A 14708-nucleotide genomic window follows, 5' to 3' on the forward strand; every position below is an offset into this window, starting at 1 on the left:
AGCAGAGACATGGAGGTGGGTTTTTCTGATTTCGATTTCCACTCTCTTTCCGTTGCTCTCTCCCCCTTCTAATGGGGGACATCAGACTGGGAAGGATCTGGAGTGGTCAGACTTCGAGAAGGTTCTTGGACCATGGAGTCAGCAGTTGCCTAACCCCCTTGTGCTGCCATCTGTGTACACAGCAGTTGCTCACTAATTGATGCTCACTGAGAAGAAGGAGGCAACTTGGTCTCTGTGGACTTGCCAGCAGAGTGGACCCCTTCCCTCCAGTAGCCACCTACCTCGGACAACCTTTGACTCTTCCTCATTGTCACACTCCTTGACAGCCTCTTAGAACCACGGCCCAGTGGGTCTGATGCCTTGAAGGACTCATACAGCCTGTTTGTCCACTGGCCTTGGGACCGAATGTGCAGCCAGATAGTGTCTGAGCAAGAGAAGAGTGGGAGGGGAAAGGAGGTCCATAGTGACTGGCACCAGGGAGCAAGCCTCACCCGCTGGAGGGATTGGTGCTGGGCCTCAGCCCTCCAAGTCCTGGTTTGAATGTCCTTCCTCAGGACCAAACTAGCAGCCACAGCCACAGGTCTTGGAGAGCTGATCTCTCTGGGGCAGACCTTGAGATCTTTCTTGATGAAGTCAACCTGAGCTTAATAAGGGTACAGACTCCTGTACCAAAGAAAGGATCAGAGCAGCTCACTAGGAATTTTCTAAAGGCGGGGACTCTGCCACCTTCATCAGGCCAAGGTCTCACCAAAACAGGGCCTCCTGCTATTCAATGGCTCTGCACACAGTAGGCGCTCAGTCCATGGTGGTACCAACTGCTTTCATGGTACCCATGCCTGGGATGTAGCAGATACTTACTAAGGTCCTCTGTTGAATGAATGCCTGATGGAAATGTGGTGTGAGGTGATGTGACTCTTCTGCTGAGTGGTACCAAATAGAATCCACAACATCAGAGTGAGGAGGATGCAAGACATCTCCCACTTTGAACTCTTGCCCTTTTCCTGTTTTTTTTTTTTTTGTTTTAAACCATGGATTCTCTTAGCAGTCCTGTGAAGGCAGTGGATAGTCTCCTTCTCAGAATAAGGGTCTAAATACATGAAGCAGGGATGGCCTATCTTTTGGCTTCCCTGGGTCACACTGGAAGAACAAGAATTGTCTTGGGCCACACATAAAATACACTAACACTAACAATAGCTGATTAACTAAAAAGAAAAAAAAATCACAGACACACAAAAATCTATCATGTTTTAAGAAAGTTTACGAATTTGTGTTGGACCACATTCAAAGCCATCCTGGGCCACATGCGGCTCAACGGCCACAGGTTGGACAAGCTTGACATAAAGTAATATACAGAGAAATTACATATGAATCCAGTTATAATTAGTTATCAAAATGTTAAAAAAAAAACAAATTTGTGACTTAGGAATCCATGTGCTTCTTTGTTAATACATGAATTAATGAGCTGTAGCAGGACCCAACGAGCCCTGGGAATCAGAAGTAGTAGTGAGCATAAATACTCTTGAAGCATTGCCCACAACTGTAACACACAGAAAGGCATCCATGGTTTTCACCGTGAAAAAGTCAGAGGTATCATTAATGCTCCTGGGGTTTGTTGCTCACATTTATCATTGAAGAAAATGCTAAATTTCAGTTAGAGTTTAGTAAAAATAAAGATGTCCCATTCAAGTTGATGAAGGAATTCATGACCTGGTGTCACCCTGTATTTTACAGAGGCTTAGAGAGGTGCTTCACAGTTTATGAGGAGTGGATTAAAAAGTCAGGACTGGAACTCAAGTTCTAGCATCCTAGCTCCATCCACCTCTCTGTGGTTTCCTCCTTCATTCAGGCATCAGCATCCCGAGTTGCTCGAAGTGCCTCAAGCAATGACTCAGACCTAGGAGGTCTCTAAGAATGGTGGTTGAATTCATTCAGCCACAGCTGCTAAACTGAGTCCCACTCCTGACTCCAGTAAACAAGCTCTGTAAACGAAGTTGGTATATTACCAGCCCCCACATGAACCCTCTCAGCTCAGGGCAGGAGACTCTCCCAGGGTCCAAGGACAGGCAGATTCCAAACTGAGACCCAGAAGAAATCCCTTCAAGAACTGGTGAAGGTCGGGCATGGTGGCTCATGCCTATAATCCCAGCACTTTGGGAAAGGCGGGTGGATCACCTGAGGTCAGGAGTTCAAGACCAGCCTGGCCAACATGGTGAAATCCAGACTCTACTAAAAATACAAAAATACAAAAAAATTAGCCATGCATGGTGGTGCATGCCTGTAATCCCAGCTACTCAGGAGGCTGAGGCAGAAGAACCCAGGAGGCGGAGGCTGCAGTGAGCCAAGATAACACCACTGCACTCCAGCTTGGGTGACAGAGTGAGACTCTAACAAAAAAAAAGAACTGGTGATTATATAACAAGTTTGGAAAGTTAAGGCAGAAAAAAAATTGTTGAAATACATGACACACCCATATAATATTAATAATAGTCAATAACCATATTAGTATCCATACACTGGAATACCATGCAGCCACAAAAAGGAAAAGCTGTATATTCACTGATAGGCAAAGATCTCCATGACATACTGTTCACTAAGAAAAAGTGTGCTGCTATGAAACGCTGCCTCTAGTGTGAGCCCACGTATACAAAATCTCTCTATCTGATTAGCCATGTAGATAGATAGAGCTGGAAGCCTATTCACCAAATAATTGGCAATGGTTTTCCTTGGATAAAATTATTTGAAGGATTCTCATTTTCTTCTGTACACATTTTGATATTGTCTGAGTTCTCTGAGAGCATAGACATTCTTTACAAAGTAGAAAAGAAAAGGAAAAAAAATAGGGAGAAAATAGCCTCACCCTCTCCAACCTCTAACTTTGCTCCGTGGTACATCGAGGGCACAATTCAGGTGATTCCAAGGTAGGGGGTATGCAGCCCCACATGGGGAAACCCTGGCCATGGGTCTACATCGTGAGCTGAGGGATCTGGGCCAGGGGTCCTGCTGGGCTGGGTCTGGGAGGCATCCTGAGTGACACTAAAGTTTGTAACCAGGATGAGTCAGAGAACCCCCAGCACCCAGGGCTGGGTACCCCTCATGAAGCCAAACAAGGGTCTTACTGTAATAGGTCACTCAAGGCCTTCCCTGTTGGAAATGTCAGTGCAAGCCACACTTGCCATACTTGGTGGCATCTCTCGTGGTGGGAAGGCCAATCATTGGCCTGGCTAGAAGGGCAAGGGTCCAGGTGGCAGCTCCAAAAACAGCCTGGGACCAGAAGGAAGGCACGTGCATGGTGAGAGTCAGAAGACAGCTGAGCAAAGCATCAGCTGAACTGTTCTGTGCGTGCTGGGAACCCAAAAAGCAGTGGGAATAGTTCAGGGCTGGAGAAGGGTGTGAGAGATTCTGCTGCCTTGGGGCTCTATAAGGCCAAAGTCCAGGTAGGAGTAGGGAAGCCTGGTCTCCCATCAAAGCCCTCTTAAAAATGCCTATATCCTCTCCTGAGCCAGCTACTCCTCTGCTTAAGAACCATTCCTGGTTCCCAATTGACTGCTCCGTCCATCTGGATTCCAACTTTGCTTCTGAAGTCCTCCTTAGTCCCATCCTAGCTCTAACTGGCTTTGCCAGCCACATCACCTGCCTTTCATGCTCTTTTTCTCTCTCTCTGTGTCCCTCCCTTCTTTCCTTGCTACTCCACCTGCCCACCCCCCTCCACTCCCCCATAGCTCTAGCTACAGGAGACTCTTCTGAGTTTCCAGGTCCTCATGTTTTTACTTCTGCTTTTCCCTCTGCCTCCTCCCCATCTCCTTCCCTATCTGGTAAACTCCTACTAACCACTCAAAGTCCAGCTGAATGCCCCTGTGTCTGCAAAGGCTTCTCCCCACCAAGCCAGGCCCTCCCTGTAAGACTTCAGTGCAGCTGGTGCAGCCCTTGCCATGCCAACTGGTGTCTGCATGCCTGCTCCCACTTCAAAGAGAGCTTTTTGAGGCTGACTTTGTGTTTCTGGCCTTGTTCAGTGCTGTGTTTCGAGTTTCCAGCCTGTACTTGGCCCACGGCGGGAACTCAGTGAATATGTGCAGAGTGACTGGAGGAGATGGCCATTACCTTTCTGCTCAGGAGCACTGCTGATGGTGAAAGGGTGCCACTCATAGCGAGCGATGGTGGGGATGTTCAGATATAAGTAGTCACCAGGTCTATAGTGAAAAAAAGGGGGCCGCTTGATGAGGAGATGAGTGACCTGGGAAAGAGGAAGGAGATCCGCATCATTCCTGCAGGCCCAAAGCCACCAGAGGCTACAGGACAAGAGGGCAGAGGCTGGGCTGCCCTCCTCCTCCATAAAACAGGCATGCCCTGAGACACAACACTCTTCTGTGCTTCTGAGTGGGGGCCCACCTCAGCAGCCAACCTGCCAATCTGGAAGTGGGCAACAATCCTAGAGGGGGCAGCCAGGCTATGTCTGAATTGGGGCCCCTGGTTTTACCCCGCTTCTCAGGGTATAAGCACTGCTTTTTAGTGGACCCTCTGTGACGTATCCCTGTGATGCCTCCCTGGCTACTCCAGCCCTTTCTTGGAACTTCAGCCAGAGCGGGACTAGCATTCTAACCATCAATGGGCATCTCTCCTTGGATAACAACATCCTACCAGACAAGTGCTTTGGAGCACTGTGTTATCTCAAGGCCTCACAGCAATTGCATGATGCAGATATTATTTTCTCTCTACTTTAGGGACAAGAAGAGGAGGCTCAGAAAGGTTAAATAACTTCCCAAGGCCACCGGGTAAGAAACCGTGGGATCTGAATGCAGCTGAGGCTGTTGGATGCCAGAGCCTAGACACACAGCACAGCCTCATTCTTCAGCCTCCCAGGTCCTCTAACGCAGTGTGTCCAGAGCTGAGCCCGCCTAGAACTGCCTTCCTTTTCTCCATAGATGGTACCACTCAGACACCTGGGAGACGTCCTAGACTCCATCCTCTCTGTTGCCACAAAACATAACCAGTTGCTTCTTGAGTCTTTCTGTGATATGCACCTGCCTCCATCCCATGGCCACTGCCTCAGTGTCAAGGCCCTCATGAACTCTCATCTTTGTATTTGCAAGAACCTCCCCACAAGCCCCCTCCAAGCTACCTTCCACAGAGCAACTAAAGAAATCTAACTAGAATATAAATGGTCACAGCTTAATACCACCACCTCCTCCCAGTGTGCTCAGGGGTTCCCCATGGCCTGCGGGGTTGGTCTCCCAGCTCAGGAGGCCCTTCATAATCAGGCCTTACTCACCTCTCTGGCTTCTTCCTGGCAACTTGGCTCCAGCTACGCCAAATTACCTGTGGTCCCCCAAGCACAGTATACCCTTTCACAATTCTGTCTTTACTGTGCTGTTCCTCTTGCCAGCAATACCCTTCCTTGTCTTCTCTATCCAACAAACTCTTATTCATCCCTCAAAACCCTGATATGGCATCTTCTCCCTTAATCTGAAGCTTTCTCTGACCTCCCAAAGACAAAGGGTTTAATACCTCCAGCAACACAGCACTGCACTGTAATGAAAGGGCTGGCTCCCCTAGAAAGCAGGACAGTGCAGAACCTTCTCTATTTCTCTGTAACCTAGTTCAGGGCCTGGCACCCTGTAGGCACTAATAAATGCTTACTGAGCTGAAGGAGACTGTTCTCCCCAAAACTGGATTTTAGGGGTATATTGCCTGCCCTGCCATTCATCTTCCTAAAGCTTCCCTCCTGGAGGGCTGGACTGGGTCTTGCATTTTGCTTCTCTCCTCCATAGCAATGGGGCTGCAGCTACACTATTCCCTATTTCCTTGGGGGTCTGACAGGGTACCCAACTGTTCCACCCCACAAACTGTCCCTTGGGGTGAGTTGGAAAAGCACCCCGCCCCCGCCTTTGTACCTTGGAGGGGAGGAGGTTGACTTCCATGATGCACATGGCTGCCATGCGGGAAACTGCCAGTCCGATGGCCTTCTCCAGGAAAAACAAGATTCCAGGAACCAGCAGCCACTTCCAGAAGTTGGGCCCATGAAGGATGAGCAGAAGCCACACAAGGAGGTAGGACAGGTGAGTCCAATAGAACACCTATGGGGGTAGGGGGGGCAGTCAACTTCCACAGCTCAAGGCCTGGGGGGTGGAACAGAGCCAGGACTCAGGGTTATCCTCAAAGCCAGGACAGTGCCCAGAGCCTTGACCCTCTCCCAGGGATGGAGTTGGGTAAGATGTTGGGGCTGGGAAGCTTCTTTTTCTGAGTGCTTGGCCAAAGGAGGCTGTAAGGGAAGATGCCTGATACCAGAGGCAAACATCTGAAATGTCTGCCTGGGGAGGTTCTGGGCAGAGTGGAGTGCCCCCACAGGGATCATGAGCATCAGTATCGCTACCCCCTGACCCATTCTCAGAAGGAAGAAAGACAGCAATGGCTTCCTGGGAGAGGAGAAGAAATAGCAGAAGACAATTTTAGCACCTTCTAAAGCTTTGGGATCTTGGGCAATTTCATTACTTTCTGAGTATCAAATTCCTCATCGGTCAAATGAGGATTCTGATTCCTACTTCAAAAGCTTGTTGCTGGCCCAGAGTAGGTAGGTGCTCAGTATATGTCTGATATGGCCAGGCCATGAGACAGTCAAGCTCTCCAAACCAAGTCCTCTGTGACTTTCTGCATTTTGAGGAGGCTGGAGAGACAGAAGCAAAGATGGAACTAATATTTTCAGAGCACCTATGTGCTAGGATGTAGTTAGCGGTTTTACATGTATTATCGCCTATAATTCCTAAAATAACATGGAGAATTACACCTCCATTTTACAGATGAGAGAACTGAGGCTTGGAAAGGTTGAGTGACCAGTAAGCAGTGGAGTGGGGATTCAAAACCTGCTGAGCCTATGTTCCTTCCCCTCCTTGTGCTGTTTTAAGTCCAACTTAATCCAAATAGGCTAAAGGGATAAGCCAGCAAAAAGGCAGACTCTTCCGTAGCAAAACGTCTACACTTGGCGGACATAAACTACAGTCTAATGGCAGAACCCAGCGGCAGGTCCCAAATCACATGCAAATAATACGCAGACCAGCTTGGGACCTTTCTGGGCTCTGAAGTAAATCAGAGGGGGCACAGAAAGAAATGAAAGTAGGACCCTGGCCTTGGGGGAAGCAAAAGCGCAGCGACTGGGGCACCTCAAAGTGGCCACTCCTGCGGACGCAGGAACTGGAGCAGATGAACATGAGGAGGAGCAGCAGCAGCAGAGCGACACCTGTCGGGGAGGCCGAACCGTGTACCCAGCCAATGCCAGGCCTCGTGGTGAGCAGCAGCTCCCAGAACTGGAAAGGACTGGCCTCCTCCTGAGCCTGGAGCACTGGAAACAAGCTTGGAAAGGTTGAGTGACTGCAAGACCAGCTCTTCCCACTCCACCTTCCCTTTGGGACCCCCACCCTGCACCATCAGATACTAGCACAGGCAGAAACTTTTGTCCAGAGTGTTGGCTTATCTAGGGCACCCCTTCTTTGCCCTTTGGGCAGGCAGTACACACAGGGGCTGGGCCCTGCATTCTGGGCTTGAGGCTGCTCAAGCTTCTCCCCGACCCAATCCTGCCCCAGATCACTCACCAAAGTTCACAATGTGAGCCACAGTGTGCACGAGGGATAGCCCCACCACCACGTAGCCCATAAGCTGGTGGAACTGGATGTTCTGGTCCAGTGGTAGGACTTGAGCCAGCCACGTGGCCCGCAGCCAGGTGAGGCAGCGTCTGAGCATCAGCACCTGGCCAGGCAGAGTGGGAGAGAGCCCTGCCTCACTCTCTGTCTGCCTTGTCCTCTTTTCCCAGCCACCTCCCTGCATCCTCCTGAGCTAGCTGTGCTTTCTGAACAGGACACTCACCAAAGTCCCCTGCCCCCATTCCTTGCTGCTTCCCTGGATTCACACCTGGGGTCTCTAGAGGAGGATCTCCAGAATTGCAGTGGGAAGAGAAAGTTACAGAATGTCTATTTGTATTAATTTTTATCTAAACACATGAGAAACATCTATGCTTTTACTAATATTTAATATATGGGCCAGGCACAGTGGCTCACTCCACTAGTCTCAGCACTTTGGAAGGCTGACACAGTAGGATCACTGGAGCCTAGGAGTTTGAGACCAGCCTGGGCAGCACAGCGAGACCCCTGTCTCTATAGAAAACAAAATTGTTTAATTAGCTGGGCATGGTGGCACACACCTGTAATCCTAGCTACTTAGGGGGCTGAGGCAGGAGGATTGCTTGAGCCCAGGATTGCTTGAGCCCAGGCATTTGAGGTTACAGCAACCTATGATCACTCCACTGCACTCCAGCCTGGGTGACAGAGACCTTGTCTCAAATAAATAAATAAATAAATAAAATATCTCTGTTGACTTGGTCCCTCATTTAGTCCATATGTCAGATGGGCACGTGTTGTGTTAGTTCTCAAGGTGCCTTGCAGGAGGACCAGACTTTCCCAAATGTGGAGTGGTTGACCAGGGTTCTCTCATTGCTCATTTGCTTTCAGTATATTTATGTTTGCCAAGGATGTGGACTTGTAGCTTACAGTATTTGACTTTACCAAAACTAAGCTAACTACCCCTCACAGGAAGGACAAGTATCTTTAAAAGTTTCCCAGCAGAGAAACCACAGATTAACAGTTGTGTTAGTAATGCAAGAGCAAGTGACCAAGAAAATAAATCACACGTTTCCCACTCCTGGAATGAAGTCTTTGTCAGCTCGTTGAGCCGTTAAGACAAAACCCACTTTAGGGTTGGGTACCCCATTTTGCAAGATGTGATTATTACACATTGCATGTATCGAAACATCCCATGTACCCCATAAATATATACACCTACTATGTGCCCACAAGAATTAAAATCAATAATTAAAAACAATAAAAATAAATTTAAAATAAAACCTATAAAACCCACTCTAACGAGAAGCTGATATCCAGAAGCATATCTGAGCTAGAGATGGGCATCCCTGCTCATCAATGATGAATCTTCCCCTGTAGTTACTTTATGCCGTGAGTCTATTAGCTAATGATAATAGGGCATGCATATAAGCATAAGAGGGCTTTTGTTTTAATGGTAGGAGTTGTGTGATCAAAAACTCTTAGAGGTCAGGCGCGGTGGCTCATGCCCGTAATCCCAGCACTTTGGGAGGCCGAGGAGGGCGGATCACCTGAGGTCAGGAGTTCGAGACCAGCCTGGCCAAAATGGTGAAATCCTATCTCTACTAAAAATATAAAAATTAGCCAGGTGTGGTGGTGGTCGCCTGTAATCCCAGCTACTGGGGAGGCTGAGGCAGGAGGATTGCTTGAACCTGGGAGGCAAAGGTTGCAGTGAGCTGAGATCGTGCCATCCCAGCTGGGCAACAAGAGCAAAATTCCGTCTCAAAAAAAAAAGAAAAGAAAAGAAAAGAAAAAAAACCACCTCTTAGAGGCCTCATCCTATGAGCCAGAGAACCACATTCCAACTCCATGGTCTGGTATTCAAGGCCTCTTCTAGGGTTTCCTTTTGAAGGTGCACCTGCACGGGGGTCCACCATAGGGGAGTTGTGAAGGTCAAATGGAGCGTGCTCAGCACCGTGCCTGGTGCATAGTGCACAAAATTGCCAGTTATGTTATTATTTACTGGCTGTGTGACTGTGGACAAGCTACTGTCCCTCTCTGGGCGGCATCCTCCAACTCTGAGCGTTGGCCCAGCTGATTTCTAAGGTGCCACCCTGCCCTGGCATTCCAGGTGTCCTCTGTGAGTCGCTCTGTCTAGGAGGAGCCCACCTCGGCTCCTAATTAACATTTTCAGAGCACCGTGTGCTGGCAGAGCCTACCGCGATGAAGCTGCAGTCGAAGTTGAGGCACTGGCCGCAGCCCTTGGCCACCATGACGCTGGCGCCGAGGTCCCGGTGCGCGCTGGCAGCCAGCGCGAAGAGCAGCACGTGGAGGCCTGCGTAGGCGGCCAGGCACAACAGCTGGCTGCGGTGGTTGTGCCAGTAGGCGCGGGTCAGCTGGCGCGGCCGGCGCGGGCGTGGGCGGGGGGCAGGGGCCGTCAGCCAGTGGGCAGCGCTGCGAGAGAGGCGGGCTCCGCTCAGAGGGGAGCGGTGGGGCGGGGACCACCCGTGTCTTAACTTAAAGATCCCCCTCCAGCTATGGCCGACCAAGTCTGGCAAGCAGGCCGGCTTTCTTCACACCAGGAAACAGAAAGGTCAAGTGGCTTGATCACAGTCGCACAGCTCCGTGGAGCTGAAAGGGGACTCCGGTCTGCCTAATGCCACAACGACCGCTATTTTTATTACTTCTCTTTACTTTCCAATTTTAAAAGAGGCAGTCGAAAAGGATGGAAGAATCTGAAATATGTTTTGGTAAGTAAGCCCCAAGAAAGTTAATAGGCAGGTGCCCAGTGCGGTGGCTCACGTCTGTAATCCCAACACTTTGTGAACCCAAGGCGGGCGGATCACTTGAGGTCAGGAGTTCGAGACCAGCCTGGCCAACATGGCGAAACCTTGTCTCTACTAAAAATACAAAAACTAGCCGGGCATGGTGGTTGGCACCTATAATCCCAGCTACTCGGGAGGTTGAGTCAGGAGAATCGCTTGAACCCGGGAGGCGGAGGTTGCAGTGAGCCGAGATCATACCACTGCACCCCAGCCTGGGCGACAGAGTGAGACTCCGTCTCAGAAAAAAAAAGTTAATACACAGGAAGAATGAACTACAAAACTGGCTCTATTCAGAGCCTGGAGTCGGACAGACTTGGGTCTTGCTGTTACACTCTTATTTTCTCCACAGCACTTATTAATTTTGTGATTCTCTAGTCTGTGTGTTTATTGGTGTAAATGACATGTCTCTCCGTCTGGAAAGGAGCCCCAGCAGGGTGGAGACCTCATTCACTGCATTAATCAGAACAGTGCCTGGTGCATAGAAGCTGCTCAAACATTTATTGCATAAATAACTACCTTTGTTAATTATTTGTGTGATCCTAGGCAACCTACTTCAGGCGAAGTAATTTCCTTTTGTAAAACAAGTATTGCTATAAAATGCACTGGTATATGCAAAAGTGCTCAGCACACAGTAGGTGCCTCAGACCTTGAGTTGATTCTGCAGAGACACTGCAGGAAGTGGAGGCAATGAAGACAGCTGCCCTGCAGGACACTCAAGAGTGGGCTAAACTGGGGAGGGGAGGGGCAGGGCGGGGCGGATCCGCGTTGAGTTCCAGCCACACTTCCGACCAGGAGTCTATAACGCCGCCGCGGACAGTGCCAATGCCCGGCCGTACCTGATGGTCAGGTTCTCCATGACTCCGGGGAAGCGCTGCAGCTCGTCCCGGAGCTCCTCAAAGGTGATGGCCCCGTTGCCGTCCGCGTCGGCCGATTCGAAGAGCGCCAGCGTCAGCTGGTCCAGCTTCTCGTCGGGCAGCGAGATGGCGCTCTCGCGCAGACACGACTGCAGCACAGTGCGCAGCTCATCCGGGTCAATGGAACCACTGCCTGTCCCGAGTGGGGATGAAGCCCAGTGGGGGCCTGCCCCAGCACCCCACTCTGTACCTGTAGACGCCCCCTGCCATGCACACACTGCAAGAAATTGTGGGCCTCTTCCGTTTACCCACCTCCAGCTTTCTGCCAATCAGCTCTCCTTGGGGGTATAGACCATGCAACTGAAGGACCAAATGTCACCCTCAGCTCAGAAACCTTCCATGGTTCCCGACTGCCTAGCTCAACAGCAATGGACGCCTCCCCACGGATGGAGAATCTTTGGCTTTAGCGGATGCCTGTCTCCAGAATCTGTAGCTCCCTAAGTACTACTCAACTTCCAAGACTATCTGCCCGGAAAATACACCTGCTTACTTAATCTGTAAGGGGCTGTGTGTCCACAGCCTTAATTATCCAAAAGCACACTGTATGTGGGTTAGTGCTGAGGGAGTGTGCCTTGTTGTTCAACTTGGAGCAAATGCTCTGTTTATCATGTTGTCTTGAGAGGGGCCACAGCTAGGCATTCCAGCCCAGCGGTGTGGCCTTACGTAAACATGGGTGGTTGAAAGTGATGGGATAAAGAAGCCAAAACTACCAACAGAGATGAGATTTTTTTGTATTTATTTTATTCTTCCTGAGCAGCAGAGCCTGTGATTAATGATTTCTTGGCCTGCTTTGGATATGGACACACCAAGTGTGGCATCCTGCTCCAGCCCCTCCTTAACTGTGCAATAGTGGGCTCTAAGTCCTCTGGGGTAGTGGACCTCACTTTGCTCATCTCTAAAATGAGAGTAATCATTTCTCCCTCTCAGAACTCGTTCAAGGAAACTCAATAATGGTAAAACACCTAATGCAGTATCTGGAAGAAGGCAATTGCATATACACGGAAATTCTCATTGGTGTTGTGGTCATCATTCTGGCCCAAGCCGAAGTCCATAGTCACATTACGATGCAGAATCTATTAGAGTATATTATACCACTCTCCAGTCACACCTCCTGTTCTGCTTTCCTAGTCAAGAGCCATGATGACAGCAGGTTTCTGGACTCATCCAGAGGACCAGTCTCCCCCTGGCCCCTTCACAGCCTCTTCTATCTGCTTTAATCTCTCTGTTGGCCAATTTCAAATCCAGGGTCCTCCTTCACAATAATTCTCATGTACACATTCTCCTTTCTTCTCCATCTAACCTTCCATTCTACTGACTCTAAGAATATCCCATCCCTGGGTGAAGCCAGCTACCTGTTTTCTGTCCTCCCGCACCAGGGCAGCAAAATGAACGCTGCTGAAGAAAAGCTTTTCAGAATGCAGGTCCATCCTTTCGAATCCCTTGCTCAACACTTTTTGATGGCTCCCCGTTGTGCATAAGTTAACTAATTTAACCTTCATCTCAACCCCATGAGTATGAAATATTATTATCATAATTCCTATTCGACAAATAAATTGAGGTACAGAGAAGTTAAGCAACTTGTCTAAGATCATATAATAAGTGATAGAACTGAGATTTAAACTTAGGTAGCTTGTGCTTAGGGTCTTAAATACTACTCGATGCTGCACTATACATACAGTGGAGTATAATGCAGCCACTAAAAATGACACTATAAGTACAGTGAGTTACCACTTCACACCCATTAGGATGGCTATTATCAAAAAGCAGAATATAAGACCGAGCACAGTGGCTCACGCCTGTAATCCCAGCACTTTGGGAGGCCAAGGCGAGTGGATCACTTGAGGCCAGGAGTTCAAGACCAGCCTGGCCAACATGGTGAAACCCTATCTCTACGAAAAATACAAAAAGTAGTGGGCATGGTGGTGGGTGCCTGTAGTCCCAGCTACTCGGGAGACTGAGGCTGGAGAATCACTCAAAACTGGGAGGTGGAGGCTGCAATGAGCTGAGATCATGCCACTGCTCTCCAGCGTGGGCAACAGAGCGAGACTCCATCTCAGAAAAAAAAAAAAAAAAAGCAGAAAATAACAAGTGTTAGCAAGAATGTGGAGAACTTGGACCACCTGTACATTACTGGTAGGAATGTAAAATAATGCAGCCACTGTGGAAAACAGTATGGCAGTTCCTCGAAAAATTAAAAATAGAATTACCATGTCATCCAGCAATTCCCCTTCTGGATATATACCCGGAAGAATTGAAAGCAGGAACTCGAACAGATATCTGTGCACCAATGTTCATAGCAGCATTAATCATGATAGTTAAAAGGTAGAAACAGCCCAAATGTCCACTAATTGGTGAATGGATAAACAAAATATGGCATATACCTACAATGGAATATTATTCAGCCTTAAAAAGGAATAAAATTCTGTCACATGCTATGACATGGATGAAGCTTGAGGATACTATATTAAGTGACATAAGCCAGATACAAAATGACAAATATTGTATAATCCCACTTAGATGAGGTGCCTAGAGAAGTCAGATTCTTAGAGACAGAATGTATGAATAGAATGGTGGTTGCCAGGGACTAGGGGAGGAGGCATGGGGATTCAGTGTTCAGTGGGCAAGGAGTTTCAATGGAAAGTTGAAAAAGTTCTGGAGATGGAGGGTGGTGATGGTGGTACAGCAATGTGAATGTATTTAATTAATGCCACTGACCTGTACACTTAAAATGGTTAAGATGGCAAATTTTACATTATGTATATTTTACCACAATAAAAATGATACTGTAAAGCAATATATTTTTACATTTCAAAATGTTCATTTTTGTAAGTGAAAAAGGGCAGTGTGTATAGTATAATCCCATTTTGTTAAAAAAAAAAAAAAAGGTGGCTGGGCGCGGTGGCTCACGCTTGTAATCCCAGCACTTTGGGAGGCCGAGGCGGGTGGATCACAAGGTCAGGAGATCGAGACCATGGTGAAACCCCGTCTCTACTAAAAATACAAAAAATTAGCTGGGCGTGGTGGCGGGCGCCTGTAGTCCCAGCTACTCGGAGAGGCTGAGGCAAGAGAATGCCGTGAACCCGGGAGGCGGAGCTTGCAGTGAGCCGAGATTGCGCCACTGCACTCCAGCCTGGGTGACAGAGCGAGACTCTGTCTCAAAAAAAAAAAAAAAAAAAAAGGTGTGTGGGGTGTGTATGTGCAACCATTTAGAAGGCAATATAGCAAAATATTACGGGTGATTTTTGTGTTCTTTTTTATACCACCCTGTATTATCTAAAATGTTCATAGTGAGCTTATACTATGATGAAAACGAAAAAACAGTGGAGGTTTTCTTTTTCAGACATAGAAAAGAACGGAAGAAGCTTCTGGCCTCTGGCAAGTTGAATAGA

The 14708-nt window shown here is 48.5% G+C and overlaps 1 protein-coding gene across 1 annotated transcript in view; it reads right to left on the minus strand.

Moving 5' to 3' along the window:
• The window catches only part of NOX5 (NADPH oxidase 5), a 69049-nt gene that overhangs the window by 19829 nt on the left and 34512 nt on the right, over window positions 1-14708 (minus strand). The window contains exons 4-10 of the mRNA XM_055277979.2: window positions 11242-11452; window positions 9800-10034; window positions 7581-7734; window positions 7152-7330; window positions 5889-6071; window positions 4099-4231; window positions 282-424 (exon numbers count right to left, since the gene is read on the minus strand). Of these exons, the coding sequence (XP_055133954.1) occupies window positions 282-424; window positions 4099-4231; window positions 5889-6071; window positions 7152-7330; window positions 7581-7734; window positions 9800-10034; window positions 11242-11452 (1238 nt within the window). The remainder of the gene's footprint in view (window positions 1-281; window positions 425-4098; window positions 4232-5888; window positions 6072-7151; window positions 7331-7580; window positions 7735-9799; window positions 10035-11241; window positions 11453-14708) is intronic.

This window comes from Symphalangus syndactylus, chromosome 5 (genome assembly GCF_028878055.3).
Source record: "Symphalangus syndactylus isolate Jambi chromosome 5, NHGRI_mSymSyn1-v2.1_pri, whole genome shotgun sequence".
NCBI classification, from domain to species: domain Eukaryota; kingdom Metazoa; phylum Chordata; class Mammalia; order Primates; family Hylobatidae; genus Symphalangus; species Symphalangus syndactylus.